The 27,902-nt window shown below is 42.1% G+C and overlaps 1 protein-coding gene across 14 annotated transcripts in view; it reads left to right on the top strand.

The window, feature by feature from the left end:
* The first annotated feature begins 833 nt into the window (after positions 1-833).
* The window catches only part of LOC139747210 (uncharacterized), a 54,328-nt gene continuing 27,259 nt past the window's right edge, over positions 834-27,902 (top strand). For 2 of the 14 annotated variants that reach the window (XM_071659238.1, XM_071659232.1), the window contains exons 1-10: positions 845-912; positions 1,951-2,196; positions 9,390-9,486; positions 10,483-10,656; positions 15,849-15,920; positions 16,220-16,393; positions 18,439-18,510; positions 18,810-18,983; positions 23,632-23,703; positions 24,166-24,339. In XM_071659238.1, coding sequence (XP_071515339.1) covers positions 9,454-9,486; positions 10,483-10,656; positions 15,849-15,920; positions 16,220-16,393; positions 18,439-18,510; positions 18,810-18,983; positions 23,632-23,703; positions 24,166-24,339 — 945 coding nt within the window. In that variant the 5' untranslated portion in view covers positions 845-912; positions 1,951-2,196; positions 9,390-9,453. The other 12 variants (XM_071659236.1, XM_071659230.1, XM_071659231.1 and 9 more) reach the window with 11 other exon arrangements.

The raw sequence follows: 27,902 nt of genomic DNA, 5'->3' as shown, positions 1-27,902 counted from the left end.
AGTAACACATATTTTTGCGATTTTATACAGCTTAACTTAATGAAGTTGCTGTTTCTTCTTTGAGAAGTCATTCAAAAATCTGGATTAGCAAAAGGGGATTTGGCTAATACGATTAGCGATTATCGGGATCAGAAGAGGAGAGAAGGGCGAGGAATATCGAGGGAAACTGTTTACATATGAGACAATAGGTTTAGAGAGAGACAAAAGAGGGTAGATGATGGGGCAGATGGTTTAGACATGATAATAGGGGAGAGTCCCCGTTATTAACTATTACCGCGATGGAACGATTGGAAAGTTGTTTATGTCCTGGATGAGAAAGGGCAGCAGAAAAGCTAAAGGAAATTTGTCTAATAGTGCCAAAGACTTGTGCCACAATTTGTCAAATACTTTTCATGTAACGGTAATTGATTTACTGAAATCTCTAACACAGGAGAACCAATGAGGGTCATTAGATGTTACACCACAAGAGTCTTATAGGTGATGTGAGCGAAGGCAGCAGGATTAAAAGAGTTCGGTGAGACTGGAAATGAAGAAAGACCTTGAGACTGGAAATACTGGAAGTTTGAGCGCTGGAGTAACTGGTAGAAGAATTCGAACATGTTCCTTTTTCAGGAACGGACAAAACTTAAGCATGGCTTCAGGGAGGGATGCAGTGTGTTTTTAGACGGAAGCAAATTACAAGCGCAAGGAATGGAATAAGTTAGGAGGCTCAATCCTTTAAGAAGTGGGAAGGAATGCAATCTGCATTTAAACATACGTCTGGCAGAGAGCTAGAAGGATCGATGTTGCCAGACGACAATACTGTTAAACAACCCTGGTTATCACTGACTATCACTGCGTGATTAGAGAGTACAGCACTAGCTAGCGACGGCAGAGAAGGGTTTGTAGACCGCTTAACAGCAATATGTAAAGGTGAGGCACAACATTTGTCCTACAACTGAGTTATATTTAGCGATGACAAGCAGTGTTATTGATGTCTGAGCCGTTCAGCCAGTACACAGGAGCTCTGAAAATGCTTGGGAATTCACTTTGAAAAAGTCTCGTCTACTAATAATGAAAAATAAATGCCCATGCTGATTTTGATATCATAAGGAAATATATGTTTTATTCATAACTGATTTCGATCGGGGGGTGGGGTGGGGGGACGTCATCCGGGAGACAGAAGTTGAGTCTTGCAACTAACAGATGAACGATGCTAGGAAAAATAGTTTATTACCACCTTATCAGATTTACACGACACACATAAATATCCACTACATTACAGTACATTGCTCTGTAGTTACACGCACGCATCCCTGTGTCAGTAATGGAACACTAGGCTCACACATCCGACAGCGGGCCAGACGTAGCCTTGGCGAATGTTGACATACATTATCCCCTGACATCAGTATTTCTCAACCAGTTCATGTGAAAGAACGGGATGCCAGTGAAAGTGTTAACTGAACCCATTCAATAAATAGAGTTTTTGACAAAAAAAAAAATTTCAAGACAAAGTAAGGTGCATTGTTCTCTGCTAGTCGTCCACTTTATTCTACCTTCAACTCTTTTACGAAATATGTTTAGGCACAAGTAGCTCAGGGAGACCGGTTAAATATCACATAAAATAACTCTTCTAAATAAAGAACAATAGGGGTCTGAAAATTGCTAATAACCATAATATATGCATTCCTTTTTATGTGAAAAAGCTTAAAAGAAAAATCATAACCAGATACACTTATATAGAGGAAAAGAAACTTTTGTTTCGAACGAGGTTGCATATGTAGTGAAATCGTATGTGGTCTTAGAATTATGTTTGATAGATGATGTTAAAGATTTTTGGGCTTGATTGACCCTAGCAGTTGATTGACCTAACGCCCAAACAACTAAACACAAGACACTTGGCAATGGAACTAGTTATGATAACCAGCAAGAGTTTACCAGAACCATTACCTATATAATGGAAAATTACAGGATGGAGAATCTGCCAAACCAACACAGATGACCATTAATAACTGTCAGGAGCACAGACTTACCATCATTTTGCAGGCATATTCAACAGCTTGTGCGCTGTGGTGGTCTTGACAAGTTGTTATCACGTGAGAAAACACCGGATGTCGACGTAATGATAGCACAGTCTGCCTCTGGTTTAGTTGAACCCGACTGGCAGTAGTGGTGAGACCCTCTCTGCATGCTTAGAGACCAGGATTGCAACAATATGTGAGTACTACTAATATGTATCATTATTATTATCATAATTCTATTATACTTGATCGCCGTTTACATTCATTTATATTTATTTATCATACTTATCATACTAATCATATTGGGAAAGAGCATTGTGGTTTCAGAAGTGGTAGCGGATGTGTGGATCAGGTGTTTGCTTTTAAGACTGTATGTAAGAAAAAGAAAAACAGGTGGATTTGTATGTAGCATTTATGGATCTGGAGAAGGCATATGATAGAATTGATAGAGATGCTCTGTGGAAGGTATTATGAATATATGGTGTGGGAGGCAAGTTGTTAGATGCAGTGAAAAGTTTTTATCGAGGATGTAAGGCATGTGTACGTGTAGGAAGAGAGGAAAGTGATTGGTTCTCAGTGAATGTCGGTTTACGGCAGGGGTGTGTGATGTCTTAGAGTCACAAAAGGACTATCGCTCGCTTTATAAAGCATCTAAGCTGAGTAACTTGAGTGATTGCGAACTTGAAACCCTAGCTTTGTTGATTGATTATCCAGCACATATCAACCAACAGCTGAGAGTCGGAAGTTATCTAGCTTTCAAACTATTCGCCATATCCCACACCATATATTCTTAATACCTTCCAAAGAGCATCTCTATCAACTCTGTCATATGCCTTCTCCAGATCCATAAATGCTATATACAAATCCATTTGCTTTTCTAAGTATTTCTCACATACATTCTTCAAAGAAAACACCTGATCCACACATCCTCTACCACTTCTGAAACCACACTGCTCTTCCCCTATCTGATGCTCTGTACATGCCTCTACCCTCTCAGTCAAAACCCTCCCATATAATGTCCCACGAATACTCAACAAAATTATACCTCTGTAATTTGAGCACTCACTTTTATCCCCTTTGCCGCAGTACAATAGCACTATGCAAGCATTCCGCCAATCCTCAGGCACCTCACCATGAGTCATACATACATTAAATAACCTTACCAACGAGTCAACAATACAGTCACCTTTTTTAATGAATTCCACTGCAATACCATCCAAACCTGCTGCCTTGCCGGCTTTCATCTTCCGCAAAGCTTTTACTACCTCTTCTCTGTTTACTAAATCATTTTCCCTAACCCTCTCACTTTGCACACCACCTCGACCAAAACACCCTATATCTGCCACTCTATCATCAAACACATTCAACAAACCTTCAAAATACTCACTCCATCTCCTCACATCACCACTACTTATTATCACCTCTCCATTTGCCCCCTTCACTGAAGTTCCCATTTGTTCCCTCGTCTTACGCACTTTATTTACCTCCTTCCAAAACATCTTTTTATTCTCCCTAAAATTTAATGATACTCTCTCACCCCAACTCTCATTTGCCCTCTTTTTCACCTCTTGCACCTTTCTCTTGACCTTCTGCCTCTTTTCTTTTATACATTTCCCAGTCATTTGCATTATTTCCCTGCAAAAATCGTCCAAATGCCTCTCTCTTCTCTTTCACTAATAATCTTACTTCTTCATCCCATCTCTCACTACCCTTCATAATCTGCCCACCTCCCACGCTTCTCATGCCACAAGCATCTTTTGCGCAAGCTATCACTGCTTCCCTAAATACATCCCATTCCTCCCCCACTCCCCTTACCTCCTTTGTTCTCACCTTTTTCCATTCTGTACTCAGTCTCTCCTGGTACTTCTTTACACAAGTCTTCTTCCCAAGCTCACTTACTCTCACCACTCTTTCACCCCAACATTCTCTCTTCTTTTCTGCAAACCTCTACAAATCTTCACCTTCGCCTCCACAAGATAATGATCAGACATCCCTCCAGTTGCACCCCTCAGCACATTAACATCCAAAAGTCTCTCTTTCGCGCGCCTATCATTTAACACGTAATTTAATAATGCTCTCTGGCCATCTCTCCTTCTTACATCCGTATACTTATGTATATCTCTCTTTTTAAACCAGGTATTCCCAATCACCAGTCTTTTTTCAGCCCAAACCACCCCCATACACATGTATATACATACGTCCACACACGCAAATATACGTACCTACACAGCTTTCCATGGTTTACCCCAGACGCTTCACATGCCCTGATTCAATCCACTGACAGCACGTCAACTCCGGTATACCACATCGATCCAATTCACTCTATTCCTTGCTCCTTGCCCTCCTTTCACCCTCCTGCATGTTCAGGCCCTGATCACACAAAATCTTTTTCACTCCATCTTTCCACCTCCAATTTGGTCTCCCACTTCTCCTCGTTCCCTCCACCTCCCACACATATATATCCTCTTGGTCAATCTTTCCTCACACATTCTCTCCATGTGCCCAAACCATTTCAAAACACCCTCTTCTGCTCTCTCAACCACGTTCATTTTATTTCCACACATCTCTCTTACCCTTACGTTACTTACTCGATCAAACCACCTCACACCACACATTGTCCTCAAACCTCTCATTTCCAGCACATCCATCCTCCTGCGCACAACTCTATCCATAGCCCACGCCTCGCAACCATACAACATTGTTGGAACCACTATTCCTTCAAACATACCCATTTTTGCTTTCCGAGATAATGTTCTCGACTTCCACACATTCTTCAAGGCTCCCAGGATTTTCGCCCCCTCCCCCACCCTATGATCCACTTCCGCTTCCATGGTTCCATCCGCTGCCAGATCCACTCCCAGATATCTTAAACACTTTACTTCCCCCAGTTTTTCTCCATTCAAACTTACCTCCCAGTTGACTTGACCCTCAACCCTACTGTACCTAATAACCTTGCTCTTATTCACATTTACTCTTAACTTTCTTCTTTCACACACTTTACCAAACTGAGTCACCAGCTTCTGCAGTTTCTCACATGAATCAGCCACCAGCGCTGTATCATCAGCGAACAACAACTGACTCACTTCCCAAGCTCTCTCATCGCCAACAGACTTCATACTTGTCCCTCTTTCCAAAACTCTTGCATTCACCTCCCTAACAACCCCATCCATAAACAAATTAAACAACCATGGAGACATCACACACCCCTGCCGCAAACCTGCATTCACTGAGAACCAATCACTTTCCTCTCTTCCTACACGTACACATGCCTTACATCCTCGATAAAAACTTTTCACTGCTTCTAACAACTTTCCTCCCACACCATATATTCTTAATACCTTCCACAGAGCATCTCTATCAACTCTATCATATGCCTTCTCCAGATCCATAAATGCTACATACAAATCCATTTGTTTTTCGAAGTATTTCTCACATACATTCTTCAAAGCAAACACCTGATCCACACATCCTCTACCACTTCTGAAACCACACTACTCTTCCCCAATCTGATGCTCTGTACATGCCTTCACCCTCTCAATCAATACCCTCCCATATAATTTGCCAGGAATACTCAACAAACTTATACCTCTGTAGTTTGAGCACTCACTCTTCTCCCCTTTGCCTTTGTACAATGGCACTATGCACGCATTCCGCCAATCCTCAGGCACCTCACCATGAGTCATACATACATTAAATAACCTTACCAACCAGTCAATAATACAGTCACCCCCTTTTTTAATAAATTCCACTGCAATACCAACCAAACCTGCTGCCTTGCCGGCTTTCATCTTCCGCAAAGCTTTTTCTACCTCCTCTGTTTACCAAATCATTTTCCCTAACCCTCTCACTTTGCACACCACCTCGACCAAAACACCCTATATCTGCCACTCTATCATCAAACACATTCAACAGACCTTCAAAATACTCACTCCATCTTCTCACATCACCACTACTTGTTATCACCTCCCCATTTGCGCCCTTCACTGAAGTTCCCATTTGCTCCCTTGTCTTACGCACTTTATTTACCTCCTTCCAAAACATCTTTTTATTTTCCCTAAAATTTAATGATACTCTCTCACCCCAACTCTCATTTGCCCTCTTTTTCACCTCTTGCACCTTTCTCTTGACCTCCTGTCTCTTTCTTTTATACATCTCCCACTCAATTGCATTTTTTCCCTGCAAAAATCGTCCAAATGCCTCTCTCTTCTCTTTCACTAATAATCTTCCTTCTTCATCCCACCACTCACTACCCTTTCTAATCCCACTCTTCTCATGCCACAAGCATGTTTTGCGCAATCCATCACTGATTCCCTAAATACATCCCATTCCTCCCCCACTCCCCTTACTTCCATTGTTCTCACCTTTTTCCATTCTGTAAGAGTGTAAGAAAGTAAATTCTCGATTAATATGGGTAAAACTGAAAGTTGATGGAGAAAGATGGGTGATTATTGGTGCATATGCACCTGGGCATGAGAAGAAAGATCATGAGAGGCAAGTGTTTTGGGAGCAGCTGAATGAGTGTGTTAGTGGTTTTGATGCACGAGACCGGGTTATAGTGATGGGTGATTTGAATGCAAAGGTGAGTAATGTGGCAGTTGAGGGAATAATTGGTATAAATGGGGTGTTCAGTGTTGTAAATGGAAATTTTGAAGAGCTTGTAGATTTATGTGCTGAAAAAGGACTGGTGATTGGGAATACCTGGTTTAAAAAGCGAGATATACATAAGTATACATATGTAAGTAGGAGAGATGGCCAGAGAGCGTTATTGGATTACGTGTTAATTGACAGGCGTGCGAAAGAGAGACTTTTGGATGTTAATGTGCTGAGAGGTGCAACTGGAGGGATGTCTGATCATTATCTTGTGGAGGCTAAGGTGAAGATTTGTATGGGTTTTCAGAAAAGAAGAGTGAATGTTGGGGTGAAGAGGGTGGTGAGGGTAAGTGAGTTTGGGAAGGAGACTTGTGTGAGGAAGTACCAGGAGAGACTGAGTACAGAATGGAAAAAGGTGAGAACAATGGATATATATATATTTTTTTTTTTTTTTTTTTTGCTCTGTCGTTGTCTCCCGCGTTTGCGAGATAGCGCAAGGAAACAGACGAAAGAAATGGCCCAACCCACCCCCATACACATGTATATACATACGTCCACACACGCAAATATACATACCTACACAACTTTCCATGGTTTACCCCAGACGCTTCACATGCCCTGATTCAATCCACTGACAGCACGTCAACCCCGGTATACCACATCGATCCAATTCACTCTATTCCTTGCCCTCCTTTCACCCTCCTGCATGTTCAGGCCCCGATCACTCAAAATCTTTTTCACTCCATCTTTCCACCTCCAATTTGGTCTCCCACTTCTCGTTCCCTCCACCTCTGACACATATATCCTCTTGGTCAATCTTTCCTCACTCATTCTCTCCATGTGCCCAAACCATTTTAAAACAACCTCTTCTGCTCTCTCAACCACGCTCTTTTTATTTCCACACATCTCTCTTACCCTTACGTTACTTACTCGATCAAACCACCTCACACCACACATTGTCCTCAAACCTCTCATTTCCAGCACATCCATCCTCCTGCGCACAACTCTATCCATAGCCCACGCCTCGCAACCATACAACATTGTTGGAACCACTATTCCTTCAAACATACCCATTTTTGCTTTCCGACATAATGTTCTCGACTTCCACACATTCTTCAAGGCTCCCAGGATTTTCGCCCCCTCCCCCACCCTATGATCCACTTCCGCTTCCATGGTTCCATCCGCTGCCAGATCCACTCCCAGATATCTAAAACACTTTACTTCCTCCAGTTTTTCTCCATTCAAACTTACCTCCCAATTGACTTGACCCTCAACCCTAGTGTACCTAATTACCTTGCTCTTATTCACATTTACTCTTAACTTTCTTCTTTCACACACTTTACCAAACTGAGTCACCAGCTTCTGCAGTTTCTCACATGAATCAGCCACCAGCACTGTATCATCAGCGAACAACAACTGTCTCACATCCCAAGCTCTCTCATCCCAAACAGACTTCATACTTGCCCCTCTTTCCAAAACTCTTGCATTCACCTCCCTAACAACCCCATCCATAAACAAATTAAACAACCATGGAGACATCACACACCCCTGCCGCAAACCTACATTCACTGAGAACCAGTCACTTTCCTCTCTTCCGACACGTACACATGCCTTACATCCTCGATAAAAACATTTCACTGCTTCTAACAACTTGCCGCCCACACCATATATTCCTAATACCTTCTACAGAGCATCTCTATCAACTCTATCATTTATATATATATATATATATATATATATATATATATATATATATATATATATATATATATATATATATATATATACACACGTTGAAATGTATAGGTATGTATATGTGCGTGTCTGGACGTTTATGATTATACATGTGTATGTGGGTGGGTTGGGCTATTCTTTCGTCTGTTTTCTTGACACAACCTTCCTATATCCTTTTTGTTCTTCCCTAACAACGGGTCCATAAATCCTGTTTTACATCATCACTCACTCTCCCTACATACACTTTGCCTGCTGTACTAAAGAATGGTAATCCTCTATCATTCTTAAACTCACGTTTTTGCCCCCTTTACACGATTAATGCTTTCGTTCAGTCACCAGAAACCTGAGAACTTTTCCATGATTTCAGCTCCAGTCTATATTTGCACTTTATCAGCAAATCTCTACCATCTCTCTCTCTCTCTCTCTCTCTCTCTCTCTCTCTCTCTCTCTCTCTCTCTCTCTCTCTCTCTCTCTCTCTCTCTCTCTCTCTCTCTCTCTCTCTCTCTCTCTCTCTCTCTCTCTCCTTAGTCTTGTAGGAAAAAACACTCTCCATCTTTGTACAAACTTTGTCCTTTATACTGTCATCCTCTCAGATTATTCTGATACACTTTCACATGTGAAACATACTTACCTTCCTCTCTTCCAAAATAATTTGTTTTTCTCTGATAGATTCCAGTTCATTCTACGTCGGATATTCTCTTTGTTAACCCTGTGTCAATAGCAGATTTCATCAGTCTAACTCTTCTATTCAGGGATGTATTTTCTACACTGACCCCCAACCATCACTTTTCTGACACATTCAGATCCTCTTACCAAACACTTTATGTCTTTTCTTTCGGCTCTTAATCTTCATTTTACTATCCTTTCATATTTTTTTCCTCCCCCACAGCCTTCAGATGCCGTGCCACACACCTTCCTGGCAGGTTTGGGTCTTGGTGTTAGTATTGTAAATTCAACATAACTCAAAGCTATTGGATTACATATAGTGATGGCATACTTAATGATACTACGGTCCACTCATGTTCATCATGCCTCACTAACGACGAGCTTTATTTCGCCAATCAGATTTGAGTTTGAGCTAATAAGCCAAGTTTAGCGGTAACGAAACGACGCCCTTGGAGTAACCTGGATGGCAGGGCACTACAGACGTTATGCGTGTGAGGTAAGCGTCTCATTCATAGCCAGTCTACTGAGACACTTCCAGAGCAAAAACCACAAGAAAAAGGTATATGTAGTTTGCATGATCAACCATCATTTATCACTGTATGATCTTATCACCTTCGTTTTGCTATTCTTTTTCTTCTTCGTCTTTCAAGGGTAATGCAGTTATCTTTCGGTTGTGTTAAGATCAAGCCACCTCACTTGATCCTCTTGGGTCTGCATAAGCTGCGTATTTACATCACTCCAAGTGAGCAGTGCATGGTCATTACTACACTGTCACTTCCATTAAGCAGATGACAATATTCTTGCTGTGAACGTATTGTATGTGAAAAATGGAAAATATGTACGATTTCGAAGAATCACAAATTTACAACAGTATTCTACCAATATTCACGATATAGGTCGTTTGGTTTGGCACAGAATCCCTCGTAGAAGATGAGACATAGCATGAATTACCTGCATTTCTTATTCTGATTCGTATTTGATTGATCAGCCTTCTCGCATATGATACTGTGGAGACCACGAGAGACTGGTACTGGATGTATAACATTTTAATGAGTTAGAAAGAGATGATTCCATGGGATGATGGCTATCAAAATTATATTTCCTCTAAGACATATGTGGAGGTAAATACTAAACACATTATAGTGGAATATGGAAACCAAAAAGCTAAACAGGAAAATTAGCTTTAGAGGCTTGAAGAACCTTATGACGCTATAAAAGATGAAAGAGGAAAATCATATCATGCGAAATGTCATTATATCATGAGAATCCGTTAGGTGCAGGCAGCAGCATCAGTCACCTTAGCCAGATCTGGGACGACAAGGGGTTAAGAACACAGAGAGATAGTGTTCTAGTTATTTTGTCGGAGTTAGAGTGTGGATGGGCAAGCTTCTCTTAGGTAAACCAGACAATCTATGATTTGGACAACAGTGCACATGTAGTCAGCAATTGCCTCCTGCTATCTTGGTAATGATGACTGTGTTATCCCGTACAGGTAGGTGTTACAGGTGGCCAACCAGTTGACGAGGTAACGAGGGCCCTTCAGGTGGGTCTAGCTACACTGGAGGATGGTATGAAAGGGACCTATAGATGTAATGTGTGTGACCAGAGCCTCACGTCCAGAGCCTTTCTCAGGAAACACTTGCAGAGCCAAAAACATGAAAAGAAGGTAAATTCCCTAACCTCTCCAAAGTGATTTTTGATTCATTACTTAACTGTTCTTCTAATGAAGGAAAGTCTCGAAGGTTTCATCCAAAAGCATATAATCGTATATAGGAAATACTGCATGTACATATGAGGGAACTTTCTGTTGAATGTGACTGAAAAAGATTCTGATGTTATATATATATATATATATATATATATATATATATATATATATATATATATATATATATATATATATCTTTTTTTCTTTCAAACTATTCGCCATTTCCCGCATTAGCAAGGTAGCGTTAAGAACAGAGGACTGGGCCTCTGAGGGAATATCCTCACCTGGCCCCCTTCTCTGTTCCTTTTTTTGGAAAATTAAAAAAAAAAAAAAAACAAGAGGGCAGGATTTCCAGCCCCCCGCTCCCACCCCTTTTAGTCGCCGTCTACGACACGCAGGGAATACGTGGGAAGTATTCTTTCTCCCCTATCCCCAGGGATACCTATCCCCAGGGATGATATATATATATATATATATATATATATATATATATATATATATATATATATATATATATATATATAGAAGAGGTAGTAAAAGCTTTGCGGAAGATGAAAGCCGGCAAGGCAGCAGAATTGGATGGTATTGCAGTGGAATTTATTAAAAAAGGGGGTGACTGTATTGTTGACTGGTTGGTAAGGTTATTTAATGTATGTATGACTCATGGTGAGGTGCCTGAGGATTGGCGGAATGCGTGCATAGTGCCATTGTACAAAGGCAAAGGGGATAAGAGTGAGTGCTCAAATTACAGAGGTATAAGTTTGTTGAGTATTCCTGTTAAATTATATGGGAGGGTATTGATTGAGAGGGTGAAGGCATGTACAGAGCATCAGATTGGGGAAGAGCAGTGTGGTTTCAGAAGTGGTAGAGGATGTGTGGATCAGGTGTTTTTCTTAACTTTCTAAAATGGGAAACAGAAGAAGGAGTCACGCGGGGAGTGCTCATCCTCCTCGAAGACTCAGATTGGGGTGCCTAAATGTGTGTGGATGTAACCAAGATGTGAAAAAAGGAGAGATAGGTAGTATGTTTGAGGAAAGGAACCTGGATGTTTTGGCTCTGAGTGAAACGAAGCTCAAGGGTAAAGGGGAAGAGTGGTTTGGGAATGTCTGGGGAGTAAAGTCAGGGGTTAGTGAGAGGACAAGAGCAAGGGAAGGAGTAGCAGTACTCCTGAAACAGGAGTTGTGGGAGTATGTGATAGAATGTAAGAAAGTAAATTCTCGATTAATATGGGTAAAACTGAAAGTTGATGGAGAGAGATGGGTGATTATTGGTGCATATGCACCTGGGCATGAGAAGAAAGATCATGAGAGGCAAGTGTTTTGGGAGCAGCTAAATGAGTGTGTTAGTGGTTTTGATGCAAGAGACCGGGTTATAGTGATGGGTGATTTGAATGCAAAGGTGAGTAATGTGGCAGTTGAGGGAATAATTGGTATACATGGGGTGTTCAGTGTTGTAAAAGGAAATGGTGAAGAGCTTGTAGATTTATGTGCTGAAAAAGGACTGATGATTGGGAATTCCTGGTTTAAAAAGCGAGATATACATAAGTATACTTATGAAAGTAGGAGAGATGGCCAGAGAGCGTTATTGGATTACGTGTTAATTGACAGGCGTGCGAAAGAGAGACTTTTGGATGTTAATGTGCTGAGAGGTGCAACTGGAGGGATGTCTGATCATTATCTTGTGGAGGCTAAGGTGAAGATTTGTATGGGTTTTCAGAAAAGAAGAGTGAATGTTGGGGTGAAGAGGGTGGTGAGAGTAAGTGAGCTTGGGAAGGAGACTTGTGTGAGGAAGTACCAGGAGAGACTGAGTACAGAATGGAAAAAGGTGAGAACAATGGAAGTAAGGGGAGTGGGGGAGGAATGGGATGTATTTAGGGAATCAGTGATGGATTGCGCAAAAGATGCTTGTGGCATGAGAAGAGTGGGAGGTGGGTTGATTAGAAAGGGTAGTGAGTGGTGGGATGAAGAAGTAAGAGTATTACTGAAAGAGAAGAGAGAGGCATTTGGACGATTTTTGCAGGGAAAAAATGCAATTGAGTGGGAGATGTATAAAAGAAAGAGACAGGAGGTCAAGAGAAAGGTGCAAGAAGTGAAAAAAGGGCAAATGAGAGTTGGGGTGAGAGAGTATCATTAAATTTTAGGGAGAATAAAAAGATGGTCTGGAAGGAGGTAAATAAAGTGCGTAAGACAAGGGAGCAAATGAGAACTTCAGTGAAGGGCGCAAATGGGGAGGTGATAACAAGTAGTGGTGATGTGAGAAGGAGATGGAGTGATTATTTTGAAGGTCTGTTGAATGTGTTTGATGATAGAGTGGTAGATATAGGGTGTTTTGGTCGAGGTGGTGTGCAAAGTGAGAGGGTTAGGGAAAATGATTTGGTAAACAGAGAAGAGGTAGTAAAAGCTTTGCGGAAGATGAAAGCCGGCAAGGCAGCAGATTTGGATGGTATTGCAGTGGAATTTATTAAAAAAGGGGTTGACTGTATTGTTGACTGGTTGGTAAGGTTATTTAATGTATGTATGACTCATGGTGAGGTGCCTGAGGATTGGCGGAATGCGTGCATAGTGCCATTGTACAAAGGCAAAGGGGATAAGAGTGAGTGCTGAAATTACAGAGGTATAAGTTTGTTGAGTATTCCTGGTAAATTATATGGGAGGGTATTGATTGAGAGGGTGAAGGCATGTACAGAGCATCAGATTGGGGAAGAGCAGTGTGGTTTCAGAAGTGGTAGAGGATGTGTGGATCAGGTGTTTTTTTTAACTTTCTAAAATGGGAAACAGAAGAAGGACTCACGCGGCGAGTGCTCATCCTCCTCGAAGGCTCAGATTGGGGTGCCTAAATGTGTGTGGATGTAACCAAGATGTGAAAAAAGGAGAGATAGGTAGTATGTTTGAGGAAAGGAACCTGGATGTTTTGGCTCTGAGTGAAACGAAGCTCAAGGGTAAAGGGGAAGAGTGGTTTGGGAATGTCTGGGGAGTAAAGTCAGGGGTTAGTGAGAGGACAAGAGCAAGGGAAGGAGTAGCAGTACTCTTGAAACAGGAGTTGTGGGAGTATGCGATAGAATGTAAGAAAGTAAAGTCTCGATTGATATGGGTAAAACTGAAAGTTGATGGAGAGAGATGGGTGATTATTGGTGCATATGCACCTGGGCATGAGAAGAAAGATCATGAGAGGCAAGTGTTTTGGGAGCAGCTGAATGAGTGTGTTAGTGGTTTTGATGCACGAGACCGGGTTATAGTGATGGGTGATTTGAATGCAAAGGTGAGTAATGTGGCAGTTGAGGGAATAATTGGTATACATGGGGTGTTCAGTGTTGTAAATGGAAATGGTGAAGAGCTTGTAGATTGATGTGCTGAAAAAGGACTGATGATTGGGAATACCTGGTTTAAAAAGCGAGATATACCTAAGTATACTTATGTAAGTAGGAGAGATGGCCAGAGAGCGTTATTGGATTACGTGTTAATTGACAGGCGTGCGAAAGAGAGACTTTTGGATGTTAATGTGCTGAGAGGTGCAACTGGAGGGATGTCTGATCATTATCTTGTGGAGGCTAAGGTGAAGATTTGTATGGGTTTTCAGAAAAGAAGAGTGAATGTTGGGGTGAAGAGGGTGGTGAGAGTAAGTGAGCTTGGGAAGGAGACTTGTGTGAGGAAGTACCAGGAGAGACTGAGTACAGAACGGAAAAAGGTGAGAACAATGGAAGTAAGGGGAGTGGGGGAGGAATGGGATGTATTTAGGGAATCAGTGATGGATTGCGCAAAAGATGCTTGTGGCATGAGAAGAGTGGGAGGTGAGTTGATTAGAAAGGGTAGTGAGTCGTGGGATGAAGAAGTAAGAGTATTAGTGAAAGAGAAGAGAGAGGCATTTGGACGATTTTTGCAGGGAAAAAGTGCAATTGAGTGGGAGATGTATAAAAGAAAGAGACAGGAGGTCAAGAGAAAGGTGCAAGAAGTGAAAAAAGGGCAAATGAGAGTTGGGGTGAGAGAGTATCATTAAATTTTAGGGAGAATAAAAAGATGTTCTGGAAGGAGGTAAATAAAGTGCGTAAGACAAGGGAGCAAATGGGAACTTCAGTGAAGGGCGCAAATGGGGAGGTGATAACAAGTAGTGGTAATGTGAGAAGGAGATGGAGTGAGTATTTTGAAGGTTTGTTGAACGTGTTTGATGATAGAGTGGTAGATATAGGGTGTTTTGGTCGAGGTGGTGTGCAAAGTGAGAGGGTTAGGGAAAATGATTTGGTAAACAGAGAAGAGGTAGTAAAAGCTTTGCGGAAGATGAAAGCCGGCAAGGCAGCAGATTTGGATGGTATTGCAGTGGAATTTATTAAAAAAGGGGGTGACTGTATTGTTGACTGGTTGGTAAGGTTATTTAATGTATGTATGACTCATGGTGAGGTGCCTGAGGATTGGCGGAATGCGTGCATAGTGCCATTGTACAAAGGCAAAGGGGATAAGAGTGAGTGCTGAAATTACAGAGGTATAAGTTTGTTGAGTATTCCTGGTAATTTATATGGGAGGGTATTGATTGAGAGGGTGAAGGCATGTACAGAGCATCAGATTGGGGAAGAGCAGTGTGGTTTCAGAAGTGGTAGAGGGTGTGTGGATTTTTCGCCCCCTCATCCGCTGCCAGATCCACTCCCAGATATCTAAAACACTTTACTTCCTCCAGTTTTTCTCCATTCAAACTTACCTCCCAATTGACTTGACCCTCAACCCTACTGTACCTAATTACCTTGCTCTTATTCACATTTACTCTTAACTTTCTTCTTTCACACACTTTACCAAACTCAGTCACCAGCTTCTGCAGTTTCTCACATGAATCAGCCACCAGCGCTGTATCATCAGCGAACAACAACTGACTCACTTCCCAAGCTCTCTTATCCCCAACAGACTTCATACTTGCCCCTCCTTCCAAAACTCTTGCATTCACCTCCCTAACAACCCCATCCATAAACAAATTAAACAACCTGGATGGGGGGGCCTGGATGTGGAAAGGGAGCTGTGGTTTCGGTGCATTATACATGGCAGCTAAAGACTGGGCGTGAACGAATGTGGCCTTTGTTATCTTTTCCAAACATACACTGACTATTTACATATTTATGCATTATCAAAGAAATTCATATATGTGAAATATGTCTTTAATTCTACTTACAGCTTTTCTCTACACGACCAGCACAAGCCCAGCCTCCTGTGGGAAGGCCAGTGGCTACGAGAACGTATGGCAAGGTACAGAGGTTGTTACTTGGCTTGATTATGGTGGAAGTTTTGTGACAAATTTTTTGGCAATTTCCTTTAACGTGCGTCAATTACTGTAAGATTATTGTCTGAGTGAGATTGAAATGTAAAACAGAGAGTCTACGTGGCATGACAAGGGAATTATAATGTATACTAAAGTTAGATTCAGCATGGACCGATGTATTAACTCATATAACCACTATCTGGTTCTGTAGTTGGACAACAGTGCACATGTAGTCAGCAATTGCCTCCAGCTATCTTGGTAATGATGACTGTGTTATCCCGTACAGGTAGGTGTTACAGGTGGCCAACCAGTTGACGAGATAACGAGGGCCCTTCAGGTGGGTCTAGCTACACTGGAGGATGATATGAAAGGGACCTATAGATGTAATGTGTGTGACCAGAGCCTCACGTCCAGAGCCTTTCTCAGGAAACACTTGGAGAGCCAAAAACATGAAAAGAAGGTAAATTCCCTAACGTCTCCAAAGATATTTTTGATTCATTACTTAACTGTTCTTCTAATGAAGCAAAGTCTCGAAGGTTTCATCCAAAAGCATATAATCGGTATGGGAAATATTGCATGTAGGTATTAGGGAACTTTCTGTTGAATGTGATTCAAAAAGGGGACAAATGGGGAGGTGTAACATGTAGTTGTGATGTTAGAAGGAAATGGAGTTAGTAATCTAAAGGTTTATTGAATGTGTTACGTGATAGAGTTGCAGATATAGGATGTTTTGGTCGAAGTTGTATGCGAAGTAAGACTGATAGGGAGAATGGTTTGGTAAACAAAGAAGAGGTAGTAAAAGCTTTGCAGAAGATGATACTTGGCAATTCAGCGGCTTTGGATGGTATTGCAGTGGAATTTATCAAAAAAGGGGATGCCTGTGTTGTTGACTGGTTGATAAGGATATTTGATGTATGTATGACTTACGGTGAGGTGCCTAAGGATTGGCGGAATGCACGCATAGTGCCATTGTAAAAAGGGAAAGGGGATAAAGGAGAGTGCTCAAATTACAGAGGTATAAGTTAGTTGAGTATTCCTGGGAAATTATATGAGAGGGTATTGATAGAGAGGGTGAAGGCATGTACAGAGCATCAGAATGGGGAAGGACAGTGTGGTTTCAGAAGTGGTAAAGGATGTATGGATCAGGTGTTTGCTTTGAAGAATGTATGTGTGAAATACTTAGAAAAGCAAATGGATTTGTATGTAGCATTTATGGGTCTGGAGAAGGCATATGATAGAGTTGATAGAGATGCTCTGTGGAAGGTATTAAGAATATATGGTATGGGAGGCAAGTTGTCAGAAGTAGTGAAAAGTTTCTATCGAGGATGTAAGCCATATGTACGAGTAGGAAGAGAGGAAAGTGACTGGTTCTCAGTGAATGTCGGTTTGAAGCAGGGGTGCGTGATGTCTCCATGGTTGTTTAATTTGTTTATGGATGGGGTTGTTAGGAAGGTAAATGCAACAGTTTTGGAGAGAAGGGCAAGTATGGAGTCTGCTGTGGATGAGAGGGCTTGGGATGTGAGTCAGTTGTTGTTTGCTGATGATAATGCGCTGGTGGCTGATTTGGGTGAGAAAGTGCAGAAGCTGGTGACTGAGTTTGGTTAAGTGTGTGAAAGAAGAAAGCTGAGAGTAAATGTGAATAAGAGCAAGGTTATTATGCTCTGTAGGGTTGAGTGACCAGTCATTTCGGAGGTGAGTTTGAATGGAGTGGGATTTGGCAGCGGATGGAACCATGGAAGCAGAAGTGAGTCACAGGTTGGGGGACGGGGCGAAAGTTCTAGGAGCGTTGAGAAATGAGTGGAAGGCGAGAACATTATCTCGGAAAGCAAATGTGGGTACGTTTGAAGGAATAGTGGTTCCAACAATGTTATATGGTTGCGAGGCGTGGGCTATAGATAGAGTAGTGCGGTGGAGGGTGGATGTGTTGGAAATGAGATGCTTGAGGACAATACATGGTGTGAGGTGGTTTGATCCAGTAAGTAATGAAAGGGTAAGAGAGATGTGTGGTAATAAAAAGAGTGTGGTTGAGAGAGCAAAAGAGGGTGTTTTGAAATGGTTTGGTCACATGGAGAGAATGAGTGAGGAAAGATTGACAAAGAGGGTATATGTGTCAGAGGTGGAAAGAACGAGAAGTGAGAGTCCAAATTGTAGGTGGAAAGATGGAGTGAAAAGGATTTTGAGTGATCGGGGCCTGAACATGCATGAAGGTGAGAGGTGTGCAGAGAATGGAGTGAATTGGAAGAATATGGTATACCGGGGTCGACGGGCTGTCAGTGGATTTAACCAGGGCATGTGAAGCGTCTTAGGCAAGCCATGGAATGTCTTGTGGGACCTGGATGTGGAAAGGGAGCTGTGGTTTCGGTGCATTATACATGGCAGCTAGAGACTGGGCGTGAACGAATGTGGCCTATGTTATCTTTTCCAAACATACACTGACTATTTACATATTTATGCATTATCAAAGAAATTCATATATGTGAAATACGTCTTTAATTCGACTTACAGCTTTTCTCTACACGACCAGCACCAGCCCAGCCGCCTGTGGGAAGGCCAGTGGCTACGAGAACGTATGGCAAGGTACAGAGGTTGTTACTTGGCTTGATTATGGTGGAAGTTTTGTGACAAGATTTTTGGCAATTTCCTCTAACGTGCGTCACTTCCTGTAAGATTATTGTCTGAGTGAGACTGAAATGTAAAACAGAGAGTCTACGTGGCGTGACAAGGAAATTATAATGTAAGCTAAAGTTACATTCAGTATGGACCGATGTATTAACTCATATAACCACCATCTGGTTCTGTAGTTGGACAGCAGTGCACATGTAGTAAGCAATTGCCTCCTGCTATCTTGGTAATGATTAATGTGTTATCCCGTACAGGTAGGAGCTACAGGTGGCCAACCAGTTGACGAGGTAACGAGGGCCCTTCAGGTGGGTCTCGCTACACTGGAGGATGATATGAAAGGGACCTATAGATGTAATGTGTGTGACCAGAGCCTCACGTCCAGAGTCTTTCTCAGGAAACACTTGGAGAGCCAAAAACATGAAAAGAAGGTAAATTCCCTAACCTCTCCAAAGTTATTTTTGATTCATCACTTAACTGTCCTTCTAATAAAGGAAAGTCTCGAAGGTTTCATCCAAAAGCATATAATCGTATATAGGAAATACTGCATGTAGATATAAGAGAGCTTGAATGTGACTGAAAAAGATTAATTGTTATAAGTCTGTTGGGGATGAGAGAGCTTGGGAAGTGAGTCAATTGTTCGCTGATGATACAATGCTGGTGGCTGATTCATGTGAGAAACTGCAGAAGCTGGTGACAGTTTGGTAAAGTGTTTGAGAGAAGAAAGTTAAGAGTAAATGTGAATAAGAGCAAGGTTATTAGGTACAGTAGGGTTGAGGGTCAAGTCAATTGGGAGGTAAGTTTGAATGGAGAAAAACTGGAGGAAGTAAAGTGTTTTAGATAACTGGGAGTGGATCTGGCAGCGGATGGAACCATGGAAGCGGAAGTCAGTCATAGTGTGGGGGAGGGGGCGAAAATCCTGGGAGCCTTGAAGAATGTGTGGAAGTCGAGAACATTATGTTGGAATGCAAAAATGGGTATGTTTGAAGGAATACTGGTTCCAACAATGTTGTATGGTTGCGAGGCGTGGGCTATGGATAGAGTTGTGCATAGGAGGGTGGATGTGCTGGATATGAGATGTTTGAGGACAATATGTGGTGTGAGGTGGCTTGATCGAGTAAGTAATGTAAGGGTAAGAGAGATGTGTGGAAATAAAAAGAGCGTGGTTGAGAGAGCAGAAGAGGGTGTTTTGAAGAGGGTGTTTTGAAATGGTCTGGGCACATGGAGAGAATGAGTGAGGAAAGATTGACCAAGAGGATATATGTGTCGGAGGTAGAGGGAACGAGAAGTGGGAGACCAAATTGGAGGTGGAAAGATGGAGTGAAAAATATTTTGAGTGATCGGGGCCTGAACATGCACGAGGGTGAAAGGCGGGCAAGGAATAGAATGAATTGGATCGATGTGGTATACCGGGGTCGACGTGCTGTCAATGGATAGAATCAGGGCATGTGCAGCGTCTGGGGTAAACCATGGAAAGTTCTGTGGGGCCTGGATGTGGAAAGGGAGCTGTGGTTGCGGGAATTATTGCATGAGAGCTAGGGACTGAGTGTGAGCGCATGGGGCCTTTGTTGTCTTTTCCTAGCGCTACCTCGCACACATGAGGGGGAAGGGGGATGTTATTCCATGTGTGGCGAGGTGGCGATGGGGATGAATAAAGGCAGACAGTGTGAATTGTGTGCATGTGTATATATGTATGTGTCTGTGTGTGTATATATATGTGTACAGTGAGATGTATGGGTATGTATATTTGCGTGTGTGGACGTGTATGTATATACATGTGTATGGGGGTGGGTTGGGCCAATTCTTTCGTCTGTTTCCTTGCGCTGCCTCGCAGGCTCGGGAGACAGCGACAAAGCAAAATGATAATAATAATAATAATGATAATAATAATAATAATAATAATATATATATATATATATACATATATATATATATATATATATATATATATATATATATATATATATATATATATATATATATATATATATATATATATATATATTTTATACTTTGTCGCTGTCTCCCGCGTTTGCGAGGTAGCGCAAGGAAACAGACGAAAGAAATGGCCCAACCCCCCCCCCCATACACATGTATATACATACGTCCACACACGCAAATATACATACCTACACAGCTTTCCATGGTTTACCCCAGACGCTTCACATGCCTTGATTCAATCCACTGACAGCACGTCAACCCCGGTATACCACATCGCTCCAATTCACTCTATTCCTTGCCCTCCTTTCACCCTCCTGCATGTTCAGGCCCCGATCACACAAAATCTTTTTCACTCCATCTTTCCACCTCCAATTTGGTCTCCCTCTTCTCCTCGTTCCCTCCACCTCCGACACATATATCCTCTTGGTCAATCTTTCCTCACTCATTCTCTCCATGTGCCCAAACCATTTCAAAACACCCTCTTCTGCTCTCTCAACCACGCTCTTTTTATTTCCACACATCTCTCTTACCCTTACGTTACTTACTCGATCAAACCACCTCACACCACACATTGTCCTCAAACCTCTCATTTCCAGCACATCCATCCTCCTGCGCACAACTCTATCCATAGCCCACGCCTCGCAACCATACAACATTGTTGGAACCACTATTCCTTCAAACATACCCATTTTTGCTTTCCGAGATAATGTTCTCGACTTCCACACATTCTTCAAGGCTCCCAGAATTTTCGCCCCCTCCCCCACCCTATGGTAGAGGATGTGTGGATCAGGTGTTTGCTTTGAAGAATGTATGTGAGAAATACTTAGAAAAGCAAATGGATTTGTATGTAGCATTTATGGATCTGGAGAAGGCATATGATAGAGTTGATAGAGATGCTCTGTGGAAGGTATTAAGAATATATGGTGTGGGAGGCAAGTTGTTAGAAGCAATGAAAAGTTTTTATCGAGGATGTACATGTGTACGTGTAGGAAGAGAGGAAAGTGATTGGTTCTCAGTGAATGTAGGTTTGCGGCAGGGGTGTGTGATGTCTCCATGGTTGTTTAATTTGTTTATGGATGGGGTTGTTAGGGAGGTAAATGCAGGAGTTTTGGAAAGAGGGGCAAGTATGAAGTCTGTTGGGGATGAGAGAGCTTGGGAAGTGAGTCAGTTGTTGTTCGCTGATGATACAGCGCTGGTGGCTGATTCATGTGAGAAACTGCAGAAGCTGGTGACTGAGTTTGGTAAAGTGTGTGGAAGAAGAAAGTTAAGAGTAAATGTGAATAAGAGCAAGGTTATTAGGTATAGTAGGGTTGAGGGTCAAGTCAATTGGGAGGTGAGTTTGAATGGAGAAAAACTGGAGGAAGTAAAGTGTTTTAGATATCTGGGAGTGGATCTGGAGAGAGAGAGAGAGAGAGAGAGAGAGAGAGAGAGAGAGAGAGAGAGAGAGAGAGAGAGAGAGAGAGAGAGAGATGGTTTTGTAAATAGAGAAGAGGTAGTAAATGCTTTGCAGAAGATGATACCTGGCAAGGCAGCGGGTTTGGATGGTATTGCAGTGGAATTTATTAAAAAATGGGGGTGACTGAGTTGTTGACTGGTTGGTAAAGTTATTTAATGTATGTATGACTCATGGTGAGGTGCCTGAGGATTGGCGGAATGCATGCATAGTTCCATTGTATAAAGGCAAAGGGGATAAAGGTGAATGCTTAAATTACAGAGGTATAATTTTATTGAGTATTCCTGGGAAATTGTATTGGAGGGTATTGATAGAGAGGGTGAAGGCATGTACAGAGCACCAGATTGGGGAAGAACAGTGTGGTTTCAGAAGTGGTAGAGGATTTGTATGTAGCATCTATTTATCTGGAGAAGGCATAAGATGGAGTTGATAGATATGCTCTGTGGAAGTTACTAAGAATATATGGTATGGGAGGCAAGTTGTTAGAAGCAGTGAAAATTTTTATCGAGGATGGAGGCATGTTTACGAGTAGGAAGAGAGGAAAATGACTGGTTCTCAGTGAATGTCGGTTTGCGGCAGGGGTGCGTGATGTCTCCATGGTTGTTTAATTTGTTTATGGATGGGGTTGTTAGGGGAAATGGAAGAGTTTTGGAGAGAGGGTCAAGTATGCAGTCTGTTGTGGATGAGCGGGCCTTGGAATTGAGTCAGTTGTTGTTCGCTGATGATACAGCGCTGATGGCTGATTCGGATTAGAAACTACTGAAGCTGGTGACTAAGTTTGACAAAGTGATTGACAGAAGAAAGCTGAGGGTAAATGTGAATAAGAGCAAGGTTATTATGTTCAGTAGGGTTGAGTGACAAGTCATTTGGGAGGTAAGTTTGAATGGAGTGGGATTTGGCAGCGGATGGAATCATGGAAGCGGAAGTGAGTCACGGGGTGGGGGAGGGGGCGAAAGTTCTAGGAGCGTTAAGAAATGTGTGGAAATCAGAACATTATCTCGGAAAGCAAAAATGGCTATGTTTGAAGGAATAGTGGTTCCAACAATGTTATATGGCTGCGAGGCGTGGGCTATAGATAGATTAGTGCGGGAGAGTGTGGGTATGCTGGGAATGAGATGTTTGAGGATAATACGTGGTGTGATGTTGTTTGATCGAGTAAGTAATGAAAGGGTAAGAGAGATATGTGTTGATAAAAAGAATGTGGTTGAGAGAGCAGAAGAGGGTGTCTTGAAATGGTTTGGACACATGGAGAGAATGAGTGAGGAAAGATTGACAAAGAGGATATATGTGTCAGACGTGGAGGGAACGAGAAGAGGGAGACCAAATTGGTGGTGGAAAGATGGAGTGAAAAAGATTTTGAGCGATCGAGGCCTGAACATGCAGGAGGGTGAAAGGTATGAGAGGAAAGAGTGAATTGGAAGAATGTGGTATACCGGGTTCGACGTGCTGTCAATGGATTGATCCAGAGCATGTGAAGCGTTCTTAGGCAAGCCATGTAATGTTTTGTGGGACCTGGATGTGGAAAGGGAACTGTGGTTTCGGTGCATTATACATTGCAGCTAGAGACTGGGTGTGAACGAATGTGGCCTTTGTTATCTTTTCCAAACATTCACTGACTATTTACATATTTATGCATTATCAAAGAAATTCATATATGTGAAATATGTCTTTGATTCTACTTACAGCTTTTCTCTACACGACCAGCACCAGCCCAGCCTCCTGTGGGAAGGCCAGTGGCTACGAGAACGTATGGCAAGGTACAGCGGTTGTTACTTGGCTTGATTATGGTGGAAGTTTTGTGACAAGATTTTTGGCAATTTCCTCAAACGTGCGTCACTCCCTGTAAGATTATTGTCTGAGTGAGATTGAAATGTAAAACAGAGAGTCTACGTGGCGTGACAAGGGAATTATAATGTATACTAAAGTTACATTCAGTATGGACCGATGTATTAACTTATATAACCACCATCTGGTTCTGTAGTTGGACAACAGTGCACATCTTTCTTCTTTTAAACTATTCGCCATTTCCCGCGTTAGCGAGGTAGCATTAAGAACAGAGGACTGGGCCTTTGAAGGAATACCCTCACCTGGCCCAATTCTCTGTTCCTTCTTTTGGAAAATTAAAAAAAAAAAAAAAAAAAAAAAAAAAAAAAAGTGCACATGTAGTCAGCAATTGCCTCCTGCTATCTTGGTAATGATGACTGTGTCATCCCGTACAGGTAGGAGCTACAAGTGGCCAACCAGTTGACGACGTAACGAGGGCCCTTCAGGTGGGTCTAGCTACACTGGAGGATGGTATGAAAGGGACCTATAGATGTAATGTGTGTGACCAGAGCCTCACGTCCAGAGCCTTTCTCAGGAAACACTTGGAGAGCCAAAAACATGAAAAGAAGGTAAATTTCCTAACGTCTCCAAAGTTATTTTTGATTCATTACTTAACTGTTCTTCTAATGAAGCAAAGTCTCGAAGGTTTCATCCAAAAGCATATAATCGGTATGGGAAATATTGCATGTAGATATTAGAGAACTTTCTGTTGAATGTGATTGAAAAAGATTCTTATGTCTTATATATATATATATATATATATATATATATATATATATATATATATATATATATATATATATATATATATATATGTATTTTTTTTAACTTTCTAAAATGGGAAACAGAAGAAGGCGTCACGCGGGGAGTGCTCATCCTCCTCGAAGGCTCAGACTGGGGTGTCTAAATGTGTGTGGATGTAACCAAGATGTGAAAAAAGGAGAGATAGGTAGTATGTTTGAGGAAAGGAACCTGGATGTTTTGGCTCTGAGTGAAACGAAGCTCAAGGGTAAAGGGGGAGAGTGGTTTGGTAATGTCTTGGGAGTAAAATCAGGGGTTAGTTAGAGGACAAGAGCAAGGGAAGGAGTAGCAGTACTCCTGAAACAGGAGTTGTGGGAGTATGTGATAGAATGTAAGAAAGTAAATTCTCGATTAATATGGGTAAAACTGAAAGTGGATGGAGAGAGATGGGTGATTATTGGTGCATATGCACCTGGGCATGAGAAGAAAGATCATGAAAGGCAAGTGTTTTGGGAGCAGCTGAATGAGTGTGTTAGTGGTTTTGATGCACGAGACCGGGTTATAGTGATGGGTGATTTGAATGCAAAGGTGAGTAATGTGGCAGTTGAGGGAATAATTGGTGTACATGGGGTGATCAGTGTTGTAAATGGAAATGGTGAAGAGCTTGTAGATTTATGTGCTGAAAAAGGAGTGGTGATTGGGAATACCTGGTTTAAAAAGCGAGATATACATAAGTATACGTATGTAACTATAAGAGATGGCCAGAGAGCGTTATTGTATTACGTGTTAATTGACAGGCGCGCGAAAGAGAGACTTTTGGATGTTAATGTGCTGAGAGGTGCAACTGGAGGGATGTCTGATCATTATCTTGTAGAGGCTAAGGTGAAGATTTGTATGGGTTTTCAGAAAAGAAGAGTAAATGTTGGGGTGAAGAGAGTGGTGAGAGTAAGTGAGCTTGGGAAGGAGACTTGTGTGAGGAAGTACCAGGAGAGACTGAGTACAGAATGGAAAAAGGTGAGAACAATGGAAGTAAGGGGAGTGGGGGAGGAATGGGATGTATTTAGGAAATCAGTGATGGATTGCGCATAAGATGCTTGTGGCATGAGAAGAGTGGGAGGTGGGTTGATTAGAAAGGGTAGTGAGTGGTGGGATGAAGAAGTAAGATTATTAGTGAAAGAGAAGAGAGAGGCATTTGGACGATTTTTGCAGGGAAAAAATGCAATTGAGTGGGAGATGTATAAAAGAAAGAGACAGGAGGTCAAGAGAAAGAAGCAAGAGGTGAAAAAGAGGACAAATGAGAGTTGGGGTGAGAGAGTATCATTAAATTTTAGGGAGAGTAAAAAGATGTTCTGGAAGGAGGTAAATAAAGTGCGTAAGACAATGGAGCAAATGAGAACTTCAGTGAAGGGCGCTAATGGGGAGGTGATAACAAGTAGTGGTGATGTGAGAAGGCGATGGAGTGAGTATTTTGAAGGTTTGTTGAATGTGTTTGATGATAGGGTGGCAGATATAGGGTGTTTTGGTCGAGGTGGTGTGCAAAGTGAGAGGGTTAGGGAAAATGATTTGGTAAACAGAGAAGAGGTAGTAAAAGCTTTGTGGAAGATGAAAGCCGGCAAGGCAGCAGGTTTGGATGGTATTTCAGTGGAATCTATTAAAAAAGGGGGTGACTGTATTATTGACTGGTTGGTAAAGTTATTTAATGTATGTATGACTCATGGTGAGGTGCCTGAGGATTGCCGGAATGCGTGCATAGTACCATTGTACAAAGGCAAAGGGGATAAGAGGGAGTGCTCAAATTACAGAGGTATAAGTTTGTTAAGTATTCCTGGTAAATTATATGGGAGGGTATTGATTGAGAGGGTGAAGGCATGTACAGAGCATCAGATTGGGGAAGAGCAGTGTGGTTTCAGAAGTGGTAGAGGATGTGTGGATCAGGTGTTTGCTTTGAAGAATGTATGTGAGAAATACTTAGAAAAGCAAATGGATTTGTATGTAGCATTTATGGATCTGGAGAAGGCATATGATAGAATTGATAGAGATGCTCTGTGGAAGGTATTAAGAATATATGGTGTGGGAGGCAAGTTGTTAGAAGCAGTGAAAAGTTTTTATCGAGGATGTAAAGCATGTGTACGTGTAGGAAGAGAGGAAAGTGATTGGTTCTCAGTGAATGTAGGTTTGTGGCAGGGGTGTGTGATGTCTCCATGGTTGTTTAATTTGTTTATGGATGGGTTTGTTAGGGAGGTGAATGCAAGAGTTTTGGAAAGAGTATGAAGTCTGTTGGGGATGAGAGAGCTTGGGAAGTGAGTCAGTTGTTGTTCGCTGATGATACAGCGCTGGTGGCTGATTCATGTGAGAAACTGCCGAAGCTGGTGACTGAGTTTGGTAAAGTTTGTGAAAGAAGAAAGTTAAGAGTAAATGTGAATAAGAGCAAGGTTATTAGGTACAGTAGGGTTGAGGGTCAAATCAACTGGGAGGTAAGTTTGAATGGAGAAAAACTGGAGGAAGTAAAGTGTTTTAGATACCTGGGAGTGGATCTGGCAACGGATGGAACCATGGAAGCGGAAGTGAATCATAGGGTGGGGGAGGGGGCGAAAATCCTGGGAGCCTTGAAGAATGTGTGGAAGTCGAGAACATTATCTCGGAAAGTAAAGATAGGTATGTTTGAAGGAATAGTGGTTCCAACAATGTTGTATGGTTGCGAGGCGTGGGCTATGGATAGAGTTGTGCGCAGGAGGGTGGATGTGCTGGAAATGAGATGTTTGAGGACAATGTGTGGTGTGAGGTGGTTTGATCGAGTAAGTAATGTAAGGGTAAGAGAGATGTGTGGAAATAAAAAGAGCGTTGTTGAGAGAGCAGGAGAGGGTGTTTTGAAATGGTTTAGGCACATGGAGAGAATGAGTAAGGAAAGACTGACCAAGAGGATATATGTGTCGGAGGTGGAGGGAACGAGGAGAAGTGGGAGACCAAACTGGAGGTGGAAAGATGGAGTGAAAAAGATTTTGAGTGATCGGGGCCTGAACATGCAGGAGGGTGAAAGGCGGGCAAGGAATACAGTGAATGGATCAATGTGGTATACCGGGGTTGACGTGCTGTCACTGGATTGAATCAGGGCATATGAAGCGTCTGGGGTAAACCATGGAAAGTTTTGTGGTGCCTGGATGGGGAAAGGGAGCTGTGGTTTCGGGCATTATTGCATGACAGCTAGAGACTGAGTGTGAACGAATGGGTCCTTTCTTGTGTTTTCCTAGCGCTACCTCGCACAACTGAGGGGGAGGGGGATGGTATTCCATGTGTGGTGAGGTGGCGATGGGAATGAATAAAGGCAGACAGTGTGAATTGTGTGCATGGGTATATATGTATGTGTCTGGTGTGTGTATATATATATATATAT

Source organism: Panulirus ornatus, chromosome 67 (assembly GCF_036320965.1).
Source record: "Panulirus ornatus isolate Po-2019 chromosome 67, ASM3632096v1, whole genome shotgun sequence".
In the NCBI taxonomy this organism is placed as follows: Eukaryota; Metazoa; Arthropoda; class Malacostraca; order Decapoda; family Palinuridae; genus Panulirus; species Panulirus ornatus.
Note: the sequence above shows the minus strand (reverse complement) of the source record. Positions and strands in the feature narration are given on the sequence as shown.